Source organism: Tamandua tetradactyla, chromosome 7 (genome assembly GCF_023851605.1).
Source record: "Tamandua tetradactyla isolate mTamTet1 chromosome 7, mTamTet1.pri, whole genome shotgun sequence".
In the NCBI taxonomy this organism is placed as follows: Eukaryota; Metazoa; Chordata; class Mammalia; order Pilosa; family Myrmecophagidae; genus Tamandua; species Tamandua tetradactyla.
Window position 1 is genome coordinate 94,236,393 of NC_135333.1, and position 18,761 is coordinate 94,255,153.

Genomic DNA, 18,761 nt, shown 5'->3' on the forward strand with positions numbered 1-18,761 from the left:
TGCATTTTATTTAAAACCTCAACTTCTGCGTGAGACCAAAGGGAGAGATATTTATTCAGTACAAAATTTGTATTTTCAGAAGTATGCTATCTAATTTAATTGTATGGTCAGCTTACTAGAACACCATAACACGAATCTTCAATAGGGAGTGAGATCTTGTTGGCTTGTATAGATTGGTGTGATGTCTCAAGAAATCCCAGAGCAATCTGGGCAGAAGATTAAGAAGTATTTGCAAAGTCCCCGTGAGGGTGTGGGGAGAAAGGAGGAAATATTAAACTTCCCCATCTGGGGAAGACCTGATATCCTCATGAGCTTTAGGGACTGTCAATTTGATGGGTCAGGCCCTCGATTTTGGGGCTTGCCCTTATGAATCTTATTCCTGCAAAGGAGAAGCTAAGCCTACTTATGGTTATGACTAAGAGTCACCCCAAGAGAACCTCTTTTGTTGCTCAGATGTGGACTCTCTAAGTCAACCACACAAGTGAACTCACTGTCCTCCTGCCTTTACGGGACATGACTGTGAGAAGTGTAAATCTCCCTGGCAATGTGGAACATGACCCCAGGGATGAGCCTGGCCCTAGCATCATTAGATTGAGAAAACCTTCTTGATCAAAGAGGGTAAGTTAAATGAAACAAAACAGTTTTAATGGCTGGGGGATTTCCCATAGAGTCAAGAGGTCATTCTGGAGGTTATTCTTATGTAGTATATCCCTTTTCAGTTTTGTGGGTATTGGAGTATCTAGAGGGAAATAACAGAAATGGTTGAACTGTAATCCAATAACCTTGATTCTTGAGTATGATTGAATAACTACAGCATTTTTAAGGTATGATCGTGTGATTGTGGAAACCTTGAGACTGACACTCCCTTTATCCAGTGTATGGACATAAAAGAAAAAAAAGACAAAAAATAAATGGGGGTAAGGGGATAAGGTATGTTTTGGGTGTTCTTTCTTACTTTTACTTTTATTCTTATTTTTTGGCCAACTGTGGAGCTTCATTTTTACAACTACTAAATATAAATGTAATTGATTTTCCATTTTTCACTCTTCACATTCCTTAAAAAACCTTGCAAGTTATCTGTGCCAGTTTGAAACTGTCATGTACTCCAGAAAAGCCATGTCCTTTAAACCTCATTCACTATTGCAGAGTGGAATCTTTTTTACTATTTCCATGGAGATGTGACCCACCCAATTGTGGGTGGTAACTTTTGGTTAGATGGTTTCCATGGAGATATATCTCCACCTATTCAACTTGGGGTTGCTTACTGAAGCCTTTTAAGAGGGAACCATTTTGGAAAAAGCTAAGTCCACAGAGCCCACAAAGCCAGAGATATTTGGAGATGCAGAAGGAAAAAGTCCCCCGGGGAAGCCTTATAAAATAAGGAGAGAAGGCTAGCAGATGGCACATGTGCCCTCCCAGCTGAGAGACCCCAACAGTTGCAAGCCAGGTACCTTCCCAGCTGACAGAGGAGTTCAAGAGAGCATCAGCCTTTTTTGAGTGAAGGTGACCTCTTGTTGGTATCTTAATTTGGTGATTTTTATGTCCTTAAAACTGTAAACTTGCAACTTAATAAATTCCCTTTTTAAAAGCCATTCCATATCTGGTATATTATATTTTGGCAGCTTATAAACGAAAACATCACATTATCTGTCCTGGCCCACTTCAGCGCCTTCAATAGTTTAACTGGCAAATAGAAGGATTTTACCCTTGATGAAAAAAAACCAGTTTGATCAATCCTACTATTCTCTACAGACTTTAAACATGATTAAGAAAAAAAAGATGGGACCAAGAATTGTGGGTACACAACTGAATAGAAGGCAAAAGGAAGAAACTAGAAGTTCCTAGGTAACTTCCAGGTTTTTTTGTATTTTTTTTTTCACCAATGGCAAGCCATGCTTAATAACTTTACTCCTGAGGAAGGATATCCCATTCCAAAAAACACAGCACTCTTTGATAAAGGCAGGGGAAGGAAACATTACACTGTGGGAGAGGAAGCAACCATTTGATAAGCACATAATATAAAACAGTTCTAACGACCGAATTACCCCTCTTTCTCCTTCAAATCTAAGAATGGTCCATAAATTCACCTTCTCTGTCACCAAAATGATCTGATGTATTTGAAAACAGTCTCCACTCCCAGCCCTCCATCACTCATATAGTCTCTAGACCAGTGATTTCCAAATATATATATATATATATATATATATATATATTATTTTTTTTTTTTTTGCATGGGCAGGCACCGGGACTCAATCCCAGGTCTCTGGCATGGCAGGCGAGAATTCTACCTACTGAGCCAGTTGCACCGCCCTCCAAATATTTTTTAAGCAAACTTATTGGCATGTAACACACATACAAAGAAGCACACAGCTCTCTTCAAACTTTTTTGATCAGTTCCTTCAATTAGTAACAAAATTTGAGCTTACCCCTAATATTCCTTATGAATTATGTACATGTACCAATATACTAATAATTTGTGCTTTATAAAACATACATAAAAAATACAAAAAATAGGATAAGGAAAATAAATAGAAATAGGAGCACAAAGTTTTACTTTGTACACATCAGTGGACTAGCCTTACCTACCACTTTAGATATGGTGGTAACATGCTGTATTCTCGACTAGATCAATGGGAGGTTCTGAAGGTTTGGTAACTGGTGACCTCAATTAGACAACATCAACTCAATCTCCACAAAAGTACTGGCCAGACATGTAGGCTGTCCTAAAGGCTCAACATGTGTTAGGTCTATTATATCCAAGAATTGAACCTGTAGTAGCATTTCTTTATCCATAATAGCAGTGTTCTGGGTTAAGGGCAACACAAGTATGTTTTCTTTCTCCTTTCTGATAATTTAAGACTGAAGAAAATGCAAGGATTGGCTTTGGATTTATTATATTAAAGATGAAAATTAACTTCATCAGAAAGAAATAGGAAGATCCTCCTAACATAAAAAAATCTTTTTCCCCAACGCTTACATTTGAGCTGATAAAATTATTTAGCTGACTGCATGCAGCAATCGATCAGCTTCACCATTAACTAAGCTGGGTGGCCATGGTTCATCTGTAAAATGAAGGCACTATTAGACCCTCTAATTTTATGAAAATAGAACTTTCTTAGCCTATTATGTGTAAGTGGCACCACCTTGTGGACATTTATATAATACTGTACATAAGGGAAGCTAGAGAGCCAGGATAGAACACTGAATTTAGGAAAGGACTTACTTCTTCCTGGCAGTCATTATCTGGCACCCCCTCAATAATTCATATTTACTGAGTATATATGAAACAGTTTTAGTTCTCCAGAAGAAAACACATAAATAAATAAATATTTAACTATCCTATGAGAGATTTCTTCATTTTGCTTAATGACATTTTTCCTTTATGAAACAGCCATAAAAATTTCCCTACTAAATCCCCATCAGACTTATTTGGAAAAGAAAAATTTACAAAGAGACATGGAGTCTGCCTGACAGCAAGTTTAAGAAGCAGACTCTCAAGCTGCCAGGGCCGAGAAAAAAACATCCCTGAAATTGTGCACTCAGGCGGAATTGTCTCTGGCACTAGCATAACTGGGGGGAGGGGATACCATTTCTGTAGAATATAATGTGAATGAGGCTCCATTAGAATTATTCAAGAAGGGCAAACTGACCTAAGCCGCAAATGGCTTGGCTTCAACTAACTATACTTACAGACTTCAGTCTTGAGGCTAAGAGGTGTTATATCATTTCAGTGTTTTATGAATCGGCCTCCATAGTGCTGTTACAGTATAGTCAAATTTTACTGTTCACCAAGAATCATCCTGAGAGCCTATTTTGGCCACCCCCTAGATTTCAGCACACTTTCGTACAGCTTAATTATTGTCTGGCATTGCTTTATACCCTCTAGACAATTACCCAATCCTGGGATTCATGTGCAGCCAAGCATGATCTCGTAATAAATACATTTTCTCCTTTAAACACGGAAACCTAAGAAAGTTTTAGGACTTTTTGTGTGTTCTTGATGTGAACTGTTTAAGATCTTAGCTGTGTTCACCATAACTGCAGAAAAAAAAGTTTTTATTCCTATCATAGCCACTTATAGACCTCAATGCTAAAGATTCAGAATGATGGAACAGACCTACCGTTGCTTACCTGTTATGGGACAGGCCTTTCGTTATGCATTATCTCATTTCATTCTTACTATGGCTCTTTGTTTGGCAGTATTTCCTCCAGTACTCAAAAGAGGAAATGAGCTCAGGGACAACAGAGGAAATGAGCTCAGGGAAAATTTTAGGGATCACATGCCATTAAGTAGCAAAACCAAGATTTGAACTCATGTCTTCTGAATCTATTCTATTGTGTATTCAGATATGCTGTAGTGATATTAACCCCTTACTTCTATATTTCTCAGTGAGAACCACAGAGAAATCAAGAAAATAAAAATCATATGCAATTAAATGGCAGAATAAAGCATACCACCTTAACAAGCAAGGATTCTCAAATAAAAGGATTTAAGGATTTTAGCCTCCATTTCTCAAGTGTCAAGGACCTGCAGTAGGGTCCTGAATATAGATAGGTGCTTAATGAATACCTGAATGAAAGATAGTTTAAAAACAGTCATCACCCAGTCTCAAAATATCACCCCACAGACCCATTACTCGAAAATGAAAAACATGTACTTTAAAATGGAGGTATCTCGCAGTCACCTTCTTAACTAAGTGATCAATCTTAGCATCCACTTTTAAAATAATGCTTAAAAGACAAAATCTTATGTTATATTCTTGCTAAAAAGTATAATCCAAATCTACTAAAACAACTAGACAAATTCAGGATATGGGGCATTATACCAGACAACTGGGCTGGTTACTTCAAAAATCTCACTGAATTTGAAACAAACCAACCAACAAAAAAAGTGAGGGGAAGAAGATGGAGAACACTGTTCCAGATTAAGAGACATACCAAATGCTTGTGTAAACCTAGACTAGATCCTGGATAGGGGAAAAAAGTTCTAAAAGACATTTTATTTTGGACAACTGGAGTAATATATTCTTAACAGATCTACCATATATTATTAAATTATTGTTACAATAGTGTAGTAATGGGATTGTGGTTTTGCAGATGGTCCACATTCCTAAGAGATGCATACTTTAGTATGCAGGGACGAAGTGTCATGGTGCCACAAACTAATTTCAAATGATTCTGCAGAACAAATTAGATACAGAGAGAGAGAAAGTACATGTAAAATGTTAATTCATGGATCTAGGTGAAGGTACTACTTTTTGAACTTTATTTTATAATTTTTCAAGATTAAAAACTTTTTTTCAATTCCTCAATTAAGTTCAAGACTGTTGGCACACATTTCAACTCTTCTATAAACATGACTTCTGAATACACAGTTGTAATCAATCAGTTAATATTTATTTCACTCATACTAAAAGGTACTCCTATTAAAAGCTACTAGGAGGTAAAGTAGTGGCAAAAGACATGTTTCCTGCTTTCTTGGATCCTATTTAGCATATAACAGTATGTTTGGAGGCAGGAGGAGGGGAGATATTCTGAAAGGCTTTCACTAACTGGTGCCTAAACTGAAACCTGAAAAGTAGATGTTTTTTACGTATAGGATGGCGAGGAGATAGTTCAGAGGGAAGGAACCATGTGTGTTTAAAGGCACCAAGTATGGATGAACATAACATGTTAGAGGAATTTAAGGCCAGAATGGTTAGATCACACAATGTAAAAGAAAAAGGTTATGTGCAGTAACACCGAAGAAGAGGGTAGGTCCAGATAATGACATTTTAGTCCATATAAAGAAAGGTTTTAGGATAGAAGATACTCAGTGTAGAGGCAAAAAATCCTTTACTGCAGGGAGTTGGCATTATAATGGCAGATAGACAAGTGGGTATCAAAAAAGTTAGACCTCACACACAAAAAAGAAAAATTAAGCAGGCATGTGACATCCATATTCTTATTTTGTAAAGATCATTTTTGAACTGATGAATGGATAAATGTGGTATATACATACAATGAAATATTATTCGGCCATAAAAAAGGAAAGTTGATACCTGTGACAAAATGAAATGAACCCTGCAGACATTATGTTGAGTGAAATAAGCCAGACACAAAAGAACAGATATTCTAAGATCTCATTGTTATGAAATAACTGGAATAAGCAAATTCATAGTCAGAAACTAGAATACAGGCTACCAGAGGCCAGGGTAGGTAATGGGGAATTAATGCTTAAATTGTACAATATCTATTTGGGTTGATGGAAAAGTTTTAGTAATGGTAAGGGTGATAGTAGTACAACATTGTGAACATAACTACCTGCAATTTATTATATATTTTGAACGTGGTTAAAAGGGGAAGTTTTGGGTTGTATATAACACTAGAATAAACATTTTTAAAAGAAAAATAGGGTGCATGGGTAGTTCAGTAGTTAGAATGCCCGCCTTTCATGCAGGAGACCCAGGTTCAATTCCTGGACCATGCACCAACCCACAAAAAAAAAAAAAGAAAAGAAAAACCATAGGGCTGTATCACACGAACAGCAAACCTAACATAAACCATGGACTATGGATAGTAACACAATTAGAAGGCTATTGCTATAGTCTAGATTAAATGTGAGGGTGGTTTGACTTGTGGGTGAGTGGAGATGAAAAGAAGTGGATAGATTTAAGAGGTATTTTAGGGAATAGAAACAGCCATGTTTCTTTGGAAATATTTATGAAAAAGTCACTAGTGACACAATTTGGTGATTGTAATAAAGTGAAGTAAAAGATCCCGTAGGTTTTGGTTTCAGCTGTTTTAAAGATAAAAACCAGGTGTTTTGGGGATAGGAAGGTCTAAGTGAGGAGGGGAACTGGGAAATTTCTTAATTTCAGCTGAGATACCTAAGTGAAGGCACATAATTTCAGCTGAGATACCTAAGTGAAGGCACATTGGACTGCAGGAGAGGTCTGAGGCAGTTGTGTTGGGTATCTTAACATCTGCTCCAGATCTTCTCTACCCTTCTCTGCACTGGGGAAGCTGATTTGAATGGACTGTCAACAAACTCCCTTGCTCTCTAGCTTTTGATGGAGTTGGTCAAAGTGTAAGGTAATGCTATTTATCTCTGCTGCTTTCCCCAATTCCCGGGGCATTTTACATAGCCTATTTCATGGTTCCATGAACTACTCCTTCCCCTCAACGCTTCAGACTTAGTAACAGCACCCTAATAGTATTACTAGTACCAGGAACTGCACTCTGCCCTGGGGTTTCCCTATTCCTTGTGCACACCTTCGTTAAACGCCACTTTATTAAACTTCCCTCAAGTTATTCAATCTGAGTACGGCATCTATTTCCTGCCACCACTCTGATAAAAAGTTCCAGAGATAAGATTTGGGAGATGCCCTGCATATTTTAGATGGTATTTGGGACCATGGGAATGAAGACAAACTGGGAAGAGAGCCGAAATGAAGCCTGGGTTGCAGAGAATCCAGTGAGATGAGAAAAACTTGGAAACTATGGTATTATCAGTCAGTGGTTGAGAAAGGAACTATCAATTGTTATCAAGTGCTGTTGAGGCTACATGAGTAAGCTGAGTGCTTTGGAATAACCTATGAGGAATCCTTGGTGGGTGCCCTAGAGAGTGTGGGAAGAATCAACACCGAAGTGGGTTGTAAAGGTAGTAATAGGTTTAGAATATACTTGTTACCTAAAAAAATTGTCTGGGCTCCTATTTTTAACTCACTGTGACTTGCTTAAGAATTTTGAGATTTTTGTACCTTTATTTTTATGATTAAAAGTAAATGTAAACATAAAACAACTTCTCTCCCTTGCAATTGAAAAAAAAACCACTAACACCTGGTTAGGGTTAAGCTAATGTAAATAAGCTACAAAAGTATAAAGAGTAGAAGTTCAAAAAGAGTACATCATCTTTTTTTCCTCTTTCAGGCACTGAGACAAAGGATACTCTGACAAAACCTCTTCTGTCTCTTTCTAAACTGAATGATTAAGTTCTTACACTGAAGGCTGCAAGAATGTCCAAGACCCCCTACTCAACATTAAATAATGAGCAGCTTCTAACCTGTAAGGTATTTGATACCTAAAGCATTCTCATGATTACAATAAGTAACCAGACTCCAAGCTTCAGGAATTGTTAGCCAGAACCCTTGATCCCTTTCTTTGATGAACATGAGCCTGTGAAATTATCTATCTTTGATCCAATTTGGCTTCCTCCTCCCTTCCCAGTTCACTTAACATCAACACAAAAATGATTGCCAGAGCATTACAATGTTAAGTCTGGGGAATTTAGGAAACTGTTCCAAGGATGCTGAATAAAGAGAGGTTCCCTGGGTATCTTTCATCTTTCATTCTTCACTATAGAGAAAGTATAGTTCTGGTGACCTTGGTTTTCAAAATACCCAGTTGTTCTACTAAATCTTCAGGAAACTATTTTCTCCACAAAAAAAAGATAGTATATAATATGTACTTTCAATATATGAAAAACAAATTTGATTAACAGGGTCAGAGTAAAGGTCAACCTCATTCCAAGGGCAAAATTTGCCCCTCATTTTGAGCCTTCAGAAGGAAGGAAAACAGAGACCCAAATAATCACTTCCAAATGAGGGTTAGAGATGATGTCACCACTATTATAATAGGGGCAGTGTCCAGTTAGGAGAGCAAAGGCTTTGGAATCAGTAAAGCAAATTTTACTCATTACCTTCTTGTGCCTCCACTTACCTTGACTTTTACTTTGCAGAGTTAATTATATAATGTTTAAAAGCAACCGGCACATAATAGGTACTTCATAATGGGAGCACTATTTTTAAATTTTCCTTAGTTGCTACACAAAGCATTTGCATTGTAGGGCAATGGGGCCCAAGTTCAAACAATTCAGTTTTTTTTGTTTTTTTTTTTTTTAGAGAAGGTACTGTAGCAGACATACTCTCAATGTGGTCCTCAGGGTTGCCATTCCTCATCTCTTGGTGTTCCTGCTTACATAATCCCCTCCCCTTGTATGTGGGCAGGACATAAGGAGACTCCATCTTGCCAGCAGATCTAGTGCTCTGGTCACCTTTTGCTGGCTTCACTAAACAGCTATGTTGGGAAACCCCATATGGAAAGGACCCACAGGAGCCTCCAGTGAACAGCCAGTAAGAAGCCTCAGTTCTCATCACTAAAGCCAGAAGTAAATGAATTCTGTAAACAACCTGCGTGAGCTCAGAAGCAAATTCTTCCCAAGTCAAGCCTCCAGATAAGAATGCAGCCTGTGAGAGCTTAGCAGAAGAATCAGCTAAGCTATACCAGACTCTGGACACTCACAAAAACTGAGATAATTTGTGTTAAGTTGCAAAATTTGTGGTAATGTGTTACACAACAATAAATACTATAGGTATGTTACCTTTTCCCTATCCTAGGTTAACTTGACAACCTAATAATAACTAGATTAGATGTTGGCAAAACCATCTGGGCAATCCTACCCCAAAACAAATTTAAACCCTAACAATAATTATGAAAAGTTTAGCCCATGTATCTCTCTTTTCCAAGGTAGTTAAGATAATCAGCTTTCAGAACTTTTTTACATAGACTACATTTCTTTGGATTTCTCATAATTCTGTGAAATAAATGGTTAATTATTTTATAGAAGAGGAAAGGAGGCTCACAAAGGCCAAGAACTCAAATGGCTAAAAAGAGGGAGAGCCAGAAATTAGAGAGCCCAGGTCTGATCCCAACTGCCAAAATCTACCTTTCTCTATAACCAACTTTTATAATTTCTCTAAGTTCTCAGTGATGCTTCTCATGATGCCATAGACAATAAAACCAAATCAGACATTAAAATACTGGGAACGTTTTGTTCTTCACTGTTAAAATCATCTTATCCACTATGTTAATTATTGTGAACATCAGTTAAATTATCTTTTCCCAAAGTCTTTACTTCTCAGCAAAGAGGAATTTTTTTCCCTTGTGGCTTGTTATAATACTAAGGTCCTAAATTAAGTATGTGTGATGGCCAAAAACATTAGTTCTCTTACCAAAGACCTTTCAACAAAGCCACAAAAAAGCTTGATTTTATTTTCTAATAAGACTAAATTTATTCAATACCCTAGTAAAAGTTTTGATTATAAGTATCCAACAGTATAAAAAGTACAAAACAGATTTGTAGATTTCTAATATATTAATACAAAGTGCATGACTACATACAGTACATCCTACAGGCAAAGAAATGGTGGAAAGGGAAAAAGAAGACTGTGGTTGAGGTCTAGTAATAAATAAATAAATACAGAAGTAGAGATGATCCATAGTATAGTATATTCTACCACCAATACTGCAGTCAAAATGTACAAAAAAAAAACATTTCAAATATAACTCAGGAGGAAGATGATAATGGCTGGGACTCTTGTAATACACCTCAAAGGCTGTGGGAGAGCCAACCCAACTCACTGTGTAGCCTCTGTATTTGGTGGCATGTAGCATGCAGGTTTTTTCAAAAGGAAGAAATATAGAATCTTACATTTAGATTAAGAACTATAAAACTATAGGGTGCCTATAAAAAGTGGCTCACTTCTTATTATACTACCCAATTTTTAAAATCCAGTTTTAAAAATAAGCACTGAGTCATGTTATTATTATAAGGTAGGCAAAATGTTCCTCCCCTCATGAAGTGATATTTTTTCCTGATATTTTAGAAATGAGGCAATGAGAGTACTTTGGTTTGGATTCAAGTGAGAGGCTTTTAATAGATTTAGAATTGAATAGCTCCATATTCAGGACTTATTTATCACCTAACATATCAACGTTCAGAAAGCCTGACTAAAAGAAGCCAAACCAAAACCAACCCACTCAGCATTAACACACACCTCTTTTCTTCTAGTAGAATTTTACTTTAAATATTGAAAAGAGAAAAAAAAAAAAACCCTAATAGATTAAAACAAGTCAAACACCCACTCTACACAGATAAAACCTTTACAAAGGTCAACTGAAGTAATCCAGAGCTAAAACTGAATTGTGCAGATTTTCAATGTAGTCATTAAACAGTCATATAACACAAACAAAAGTCAATTATATACACACTAGGCAAGCCCTCTAAGAAATGTGCCCCAAGAAGCATTAACCTTTGTTTTGTGCCATCCTGAAGACTTGCACACTTTATTTTTCAGACATTTTTAATAGTGTGTGTTCTCTACCACGTGGTAATGCTTTGGTACTATTCATATAGGATCACTTATCCTGAAGCCTTGCCATTTCCCCAAGAGGAGCTTTGATTCTGCTTTAGAAGTCTCATATAAATTATAATCTTTATCAAATATTAATATGGAGGTGACACAGAATGCAACATATACAGTCAAGTTACCTCTCTGTATATTTAGTAATTACTTTTTCTTTCAAGGTATTTGCACCAGAAAGCTTAGTCTGTCCTGCTTAATATTCAGTAGTACAGGTTTGAATAATCAGAACCTCGGCAAGACCTTAATATTTCAAAATTATCAACAAATACCTCTAGGGGCAAGTCCATATTATTGAATTATGACAAATTTACTATCATGAGGGAAAACAAGTGTAGCCAGCCATCTTAAAAAATGCCCCAACCACTGCTTCTCAATATAGAAAAGACTAAAACTACATATGGTTTATCATACAGCAAATCCCATCTCTGTCCCCTGAAATTCCCCTAATTTCATTCTTGAGAAGGGGATTTAAAAAAAGACTTAAAGAGCACTTTACAGCAGCATTCAGCTTTCCTATGAAATACTCAGCATCTTAAATATTATATACACTTCTCTTTTTCTTTTAATAAGCTAGATACTGGCTTCAGAGTTTATGGAACTGGGGGGGAAAATAACCCATTCAAAACCATTCTATAGATACTGTCTTTTGGCAGAATAGCAAGTATCCAAGTCAAAAATAGGAGGGTCACTTTGTTGCTTTGTTGTCTTTCCAAGAAAAAAAAAATTTTTTTTGTTCCCCTTCTACATATAAACCTCAGTCACCACTCCTGAGTGGAGATGGGTAGAGGCTCTGGCCCCTGCTCCTCTGGCTTCTCAGCAGCTGTTTTCTTATTGCTGCAGCAAGGCTTGAATAGGTGTGTGTCAATGAGGACTTCCCCAAAACGGCCTTTATAGATAATCCCACAACATATTTTCTGTCTAAAAGAGAAAAAGGGGAGAACAAAATATATTAATAAGGCAGAAAAATAGGAATACAAAAAAAGGGAGAAATCCACTTATCTCTATAACTAGTATAACACAACCACCAAAAGTTCTACTTTCACAATCTTAGCACATTTCAAATGAAAAGAGCTCTTACCTAAAGTGAACCAAATTGTCTAGGTGATGGGAATTACCTAGTTTTTTTAAATGTCACACTGGAATTTTATCAAATATTAATGGAGGAAGAAGGCATTCTAAGAAACAGAAGTCATTCTCTGAGGCTGTTCCTAAGGTTGTTAATGCTTTTCTCTTAAATTCAACAACCCTTAGAGAAAAACAGCTACCATAGATGGGCTGATAGAGCTGATTATTTTATTTTAATTAAATACAGAGTTGATTAAAAATATATGGGGGGTGAAAAGATATATATATATGTATAATATACATAAAGGCATTAAAAAATAATAATACAACAAAACACCCAAGGATCACATACTTAAAAAAAAATTAGCATTCTCTATGAATCTCCTGTATGCCACTCCCAACCCCTTTCCATGCCCGCCACCCTATTTTCCTCTCTTCTTGAATTTTAGGTTTACTGCCCTTTTTTCTTTATATATCTCATAGTTTTATTTGTATTTGAATACTCAAATATATTATTTGTAACATTTTATATATTTGAAATCACATTGTATTCTGCAACTTTTTTGCTCAACATTAGGTAAATGAGATTCATACATAACTAGAATACAGCTTTATTATATAAATATATTCTACTGTATACATACACTACTTATCCAGTCTCTCTCATGAACAATTTTTACTACTTCAAACATTGTTATATGCGTCTGTGTATATGCTTTCTCTGGATTATATGGCTGGGACAGAGGATAGAAACATCTTCAACTTTGCTCAAATGGCCAGTTATTTATCAACACGGTTGTTAACACTTCACAAAGAAGTGTTCTTGTGACTCCATATCCTTTCTAACATGGTAATGGGGGGTTTTAGTTTTTGACAAATGTTTTGTAAATTGACATCTCACTTAAGTTTTCATTTGTATTTCCTTGATTTATCATTAAAGTTGAACAAGTTTTCATTTAATGTGCTATTCGGATTTCTTCTATATAAACTATTCAAGTCTTTCGTCCATTTATTTTCTTTTTCTTCCTTTGTAAGTCATTTATATATCCATATGCTAATAATACGTTAGATAACATTTTACTTCCTTTATGATGTCATTTGATAAAAACCTAAAAATGTTCATTTTAATGTAATCAATCTTGTCCATTTTCTTTTATGATTGGCTTTTTATCCTAAGAAATCCCTTCTCACCCAGATCATTAAGATACTTTTATATTGATTTTGTGTATCGTATGAGATTAAGATCCATGTATAATTTTCTACATAGATATCTACGTTCTTTATAACAGCCTAGAAACATTTATTGAACAGTCCATTTTCTCTCACTGTTCTGTAAACACCATGCATCACATACCAAGTTTTTATATATATATGTGGGCTTGTTTCAAACTTGTAAATTGTGTTGTTTTAATCATCTAGAACCCTAATGATCTGTGTGCTTGATATATCCATTTGAATAATTTTTTAAATCTCTAACTATAATAGCTCATCTAGCAATTTCTCCAGTATTATGTTGTCAACTTACGCTATTGAAGCTATTAATTAAATGGAGAGGTTTTAAAATATTTAATATTCTTGGGGAATTGAACTTTTTATCAATGTATAGTGAGTGACCTCTTTGCTTCTAATAATCCTTTTCTTGACTTAAAATCTATTATGTTCATTCATATTAAAGCTACATGAACTTTCTTTCAGTTACTTTTCTTAAGTATATTTTTTTCCATCCTGTTCTTTTTAAATGTTATTCATCATTTCTGGTACACAAAATGTAGCTGGATTTTCTTTGGTTAGTCAGTCTCTAATTATCCAACCCTGGTGTTTTGATTAGAATCATTACCACTTATACTTATTGTGATTACTAATCTATTTATGTTTGTTTCTACCACAAATTATTTCTACCATATACTTTTCTATGTGCCCTAAATTTCCCAGTATCTTTTCTCTCCATTGTTGGTATCTTTTGTGTTGGGTATTTTCTCTCACTCTAATCCCCTAATCTCTCCCTCTCCTCTGGAAGTTTTGCATCCTTATTTTATTCTTTCAGTGGTTACTCTAAAAACTTTAATATAGCACATAGTTTATCAAAATCTGAAGTTATTCAATATATCTACTTTCAATAATACAAAGGATATTAGGACACTCATTTCTATCACCTTTGTTTATATGTAATTCTTTTTTCTTACTTCCACATCTGCCATCACTGTGTTTAAATGTACCCAAATATTTACTACTTCATTCATCCTTCTTTTCAAAATTACAACTTGGAGCTCTTTCCTCTGCCTATAGAATTTTCTTTAGTGAGGGTCTGCTTGGCAGCAAACTTTTTCTTTTTTTAGCTCAAATGTCTTTATAACACATCCTCATTCACAAAAAAGATATTTATGCTACATACATAATTCTAGACTGAGAGCTATTATCTCTTGGCCCAGTGTTGAAATGCTAATCTATTGTTTTCTGGATTGCTTTGTGGATACTGAGAATTCAGCTTTCTTTTTGTTGTTCCTTTGAAAATGTCTTTATTCTTTCTTAAAGATCTTGTTTGTCTTTCATGAGCCATAGTTTTACTATGATGTGTGTATGGATGAATTGTTTTCATTATCTTGCTTTTAATTTATTTAGGCTTCTTGGATCTGTGAACTTAAAAACCCTAGGATCCCTAATGAATATTTCCTCTTTTCTAATCTGTTAACTTTTTTGGACTTTGGGGTTTCACATTCACTTAGCTTTTGACCTCTGAGTATTCCTAATTAACTTGCTCACTCATCATGCCATTTTAAAAGATTTTTTGAAAAATATTTCTTGCTCATATACTTTTGTCAGTGGGAGAATTGGTCAGAAAACCTAATCAACTCCATTATAAGAAATTTGTTCCCTAATGTGATTTTTATTTAAAATCAATTTTAATGAGAACATACAAATCCCAACTCTCTACTCCATTCCTACTTAATCTAATTCTAACCATGTATAGTATCAGCTCTTTGCCTAATGCCACTTAATTGCTAAGAAAATTGAAATTTCAAAAGCCTGCAATTAGAAGTCTGTTGATTAGAGATTTTTCTGTTGCTTTTTACCTTTTCCAGTATGTGAGATCTAAAAAGGAAAAGACCGGTGTTCTGTTAGAGCCAGAAGCCATCTCAGTATCTGAGCCATCATCTGACTGGTTACTGTAACAAGGAGATTGGGCTGGGGAGGCACTTGAGGTGGTACTGTGAGCATCAGAATCTGCAACAGAGAGAAAAAAATTTCAATTTCATTATATATCGATGTGACTAAACCTCAGCAAAAAACACTAAGAGTGCTGGTAAAAATAGAAAAAGAATTTATTTTTTTTTCTATGTTCTACTGGTATTTGAAAATATTTTGCCAAAGTATTTGTAAAAGAAAACGGGGACTTTCACGTCCAGGAAGATGAAGTAGATATAAGTTTCCCTGTTCTTGCTGCTAATGAGTACTAAAACCTCTGGATATTATATGTAAAACAACCTAAAAAGACACTGAAAGGTGGAGAGAAGACAGAATAGTAGGGACTTCAAGACGCTGACTTCTAAGACCAGGTGGCAGTAATGAGGTAGGTGATCCCCCCCACCTGCTCTTTCCCTTCTCAGATAAGGTTTAAATAAGATCCAGAGTCACCTAACAATATGAAAATGTCCAGGTTTCAATAAAAAATCCCTGAAACAAAGAAAACCTCTAACTAAATGAAAAAGACAAACAGATCCTGACACCAAAATGACAGAGATGTTAAAATTATCTGACAAATATTTTTAAGGCAGCATGACAAAAATGATTCATGAACAATTAATTACAAACATACCTGAAGCAAATAAAAATATAAAAAAGCTAGAAAGAAATAAAAAGTCTCCGAAAGATAGAAGGAACCAAATGGAAATTTTAGAACCGAAGAAAATAAATGAAATTAAGAGTTCTATGAATGGATCCAACAACAGAATGGAAGGGACAGAGGAAAGAAACTGGATGAACAATAAAAAGTAAACAGAGAAGGTGGTGCAACAGTGGCTCAGTGGCAGAATTCTTGCCTGCCATGCCAGAGACCTGGGTTCAATTCCCGGAGCCTGCCCATGCCAAAAAAATAAAAAAAGGAAGAGCGCTGCCGAGACAGTGGAATTATAACAAAAAATCTTATATTCATTTCACTGGAGTCCTGCACTGAAAGGAAAAGAGTGAAGAGCTGATAAAGTACTCTATGAAATAATGGTTGACAACTTGCCAAATTTGGTAAAAGGTAGAAGCCTACATATTCAAGAAGCCAAGTAAAGCCCAAAGAGGACCAATTCAAAGAGATCGATGCCAAGACATACCATAATTAAACTTTTGAAAATTAAAGTTAGCAAAGAAAGTATCTTGAAAGCCAAAGAAAAATGGTACCTTACCAAAAGACAAAAAAAAAAAAAAAAAAGTTCCTGATTTAATATGAATTAAACACATTTCATTACATGCAAGGCTAAACATGATTGAATTTTTTTTGCCCTCGGAAGATTTTATATAAATTTAAAAGCCATAAAAATAAATCTTTTAGTTAAGAAGATATAATCACTGTGCTTTAAGGATATGCTCCTATTCTAGAGCCACATCAATAATACAAGAAATATGGGCTGAGTCTACCACACATCTTAACTATAGCTAAAGATTCCCTCTCCAAGGACAGGTGGATAGAGCAATCCTTCAATTTGGAGACCAATCAAATATTTATTAAGTAACTACTAGACATGAAATCCTGAATTCTATGTTGCATGAGAAGAAGCTGACAGAAAACTTGTTTGAATAAAACTCACAAATATTTTGTATAAACAAAAGTTAACAAAATAATGGCTACAGAATTGGATGGATACAGAGCTGGTTTTAAGTGATGAAAGTTTTGGTAATGGATGGTAGTAATGGCAAAACACTGTAAATGTAATTAACGTCACTTAAGTAGCAGCTTTTAAAAGAATGAGCTTAATGGAATGTTTAAAAGACTTCTTAAAATACTTACTGCAGCAGCAGTCAATTCTACACTAACTGGGTAAGAAAGCCCACTGTCCTAGAAAGTGGTTAACATCTTTGAACCATTTGAAATTGTAGTGCCTTGACCTTTTAAAAAAAAAAAAATATATAAACATGGCAAAGACTTTGTCTATTATCCCAAAATAAGCATGGCACCATTTGTCTTGATTAGTAATATTTAGTCTAACTTGGTCCTATAAACCCCCCACTCCCCTGCCAACAAAAGTCCTGAAAACTCTAATACAGGACCACAACTGATTATCTATAATTCTGAAAACATAGAGTGGCCTAACCTGAACTATAATTAGGCAGCCAAATCTGACCAGCCTATTTAGTCTTTATTTATTCCACTTAATATGAATACACTTAACATTTTTGCTTTTACAAATGTGTTCAATTCAACAATGCTGTCTGGGAGTGATAGGGATGTTATATAATGCACTTTATATGCACAGTATTTACTTTTTTGGGGGATGGTTAGGCTCCAGGAATTAAAGCCGGATGGCTGGTAAGGTGTGTGTGTGTGTGTGTGTGTGTGTGTTGAAAACCCAAAATCTAAATTCCAAAATACAGATGCATCATCACGTCTGTAAGGTGTGTGTGTGTTTGTGTGTGTGTGTGTGTGTGTATGTTGAAAACCCAAAATCTAAATTCCAAAATACAGATGCATCATCACGTCTCCTCCGCATCCTCTTGCAGTGTATGGAACTGTTATTAATTTGACATCCTTCTCTCCTTTCCCCACAGTACAAACCACCCCCCTTAAACCTGAAAGTCCTGAGGCTGGCATTACTCCAACATGTAAAGTTACTGTCCAGAAACCCTGAGCTTTGGTCTTAGATTGTCCACTGATTATTTATAAACTATTCTGTACATCTCCATGCTTCAATTTCCTTATGCATAAAAATCAAGTAAACAAACTAGAAAAAGGTGCACCTTCTACAACATTTAAGATGTCAAAAAAGACATCAATCACAGTGGTGTCAATACTATTTGAAGAAGTGGCTAACTAGTAAAATTACTTTTATGACACCAATATTCCAAAGTTGGAATACTGGATGAACTTCCAAAATTTCATAGAAGTAAATATCTCTACCACCCTAGACCCTCTCTTTTTATAAAGCAACAAATTATCTACACATACCATATACCACCCATACTACCATCCCAGCCAAAACAAAACAATTATTAAGCACTGTTTCAATTTCAAACTTACTGTGACGTTTAAATTCTTTCTGCAGTTTACTAATCTGGTTGCTTTTTATCCTATTTCCAGACAGGGTTTTCACTTTCTTTGGTTTCAATGTAGTCTTTAGACTGGGTCCTGCCCTTGCATCTACCACCTGGAAGAAAATACTGAATATTTAATACCATTTTAAAAATGACACTTGTGTATCCCTTTGTGGTTTGTACCCATGTCTACCTGAGAGAGACAAACTTGAGAACCAGAGTTTTGTAGTGAAGAGTTTGAGTGTCCATGTGCACTTTAAAGAATAAATACTATTT

The 18,761-nt window shown here is 35.5% G+C and overlaps 1 protein-coding gene and 1 long non-coding RNA gene across 5 annotated transcripts in view; one reads left to right on the top strand and one right to left on the bottom strand.

Moving 5' to 3' along the window:
- The window catches only part of LOC143691643 (uncharacterized), an 82,119-nt gene extending 73,798 nt beyond the window's left edge, over nucleotides 1-8,321 (top strand). Inside the window, exon 3 of the long non-coding RNA XR_013179626.1 lies at nucleotides 7,912-8,321. This is a non-coding gene — a long non-coding RNA (uncharacterized LOC143691643). The remainder of the gene's footprint in view (nucleotides 1-7,911) is intronic.
- The window catches only part of SINHCAF (SIN3-HDAC complex associated factor), an 88,080-nt gene continuing 77,013 nt past the window's right edge, over nucleotides 7,695-18,761 (bottom strand). For 3 of the 4 annotated variants that reach the window (XM_077170447.1, XM_077170446.1, XM_077170449.1), the window contains exons 4-6: nucleotides 18,472-18,598; nucleotides 15,323-15,473; nucleotides 7,695-12,104 (exon numbers count right to left, since the gene is read on the bottom strand). In XM_077170447.1, the coding sequence (XP_077026562.1) occupies nucleotides 11,945-12,104; nucleotides 15,323-15,473; nucleotides 18,472-18,598 (438 nt within the window). In that variant the 3' untranslated portion in view covers nucleotides 7,695-11,944. The remainder of the gene's footprint in view (nucleotides 12,105-15,322; nucleotides 15,474-18,471; nucleotides 18,599-18,761) is intronic. The other variant, XM_077170448.1, reaches the window with a different exon arrangement.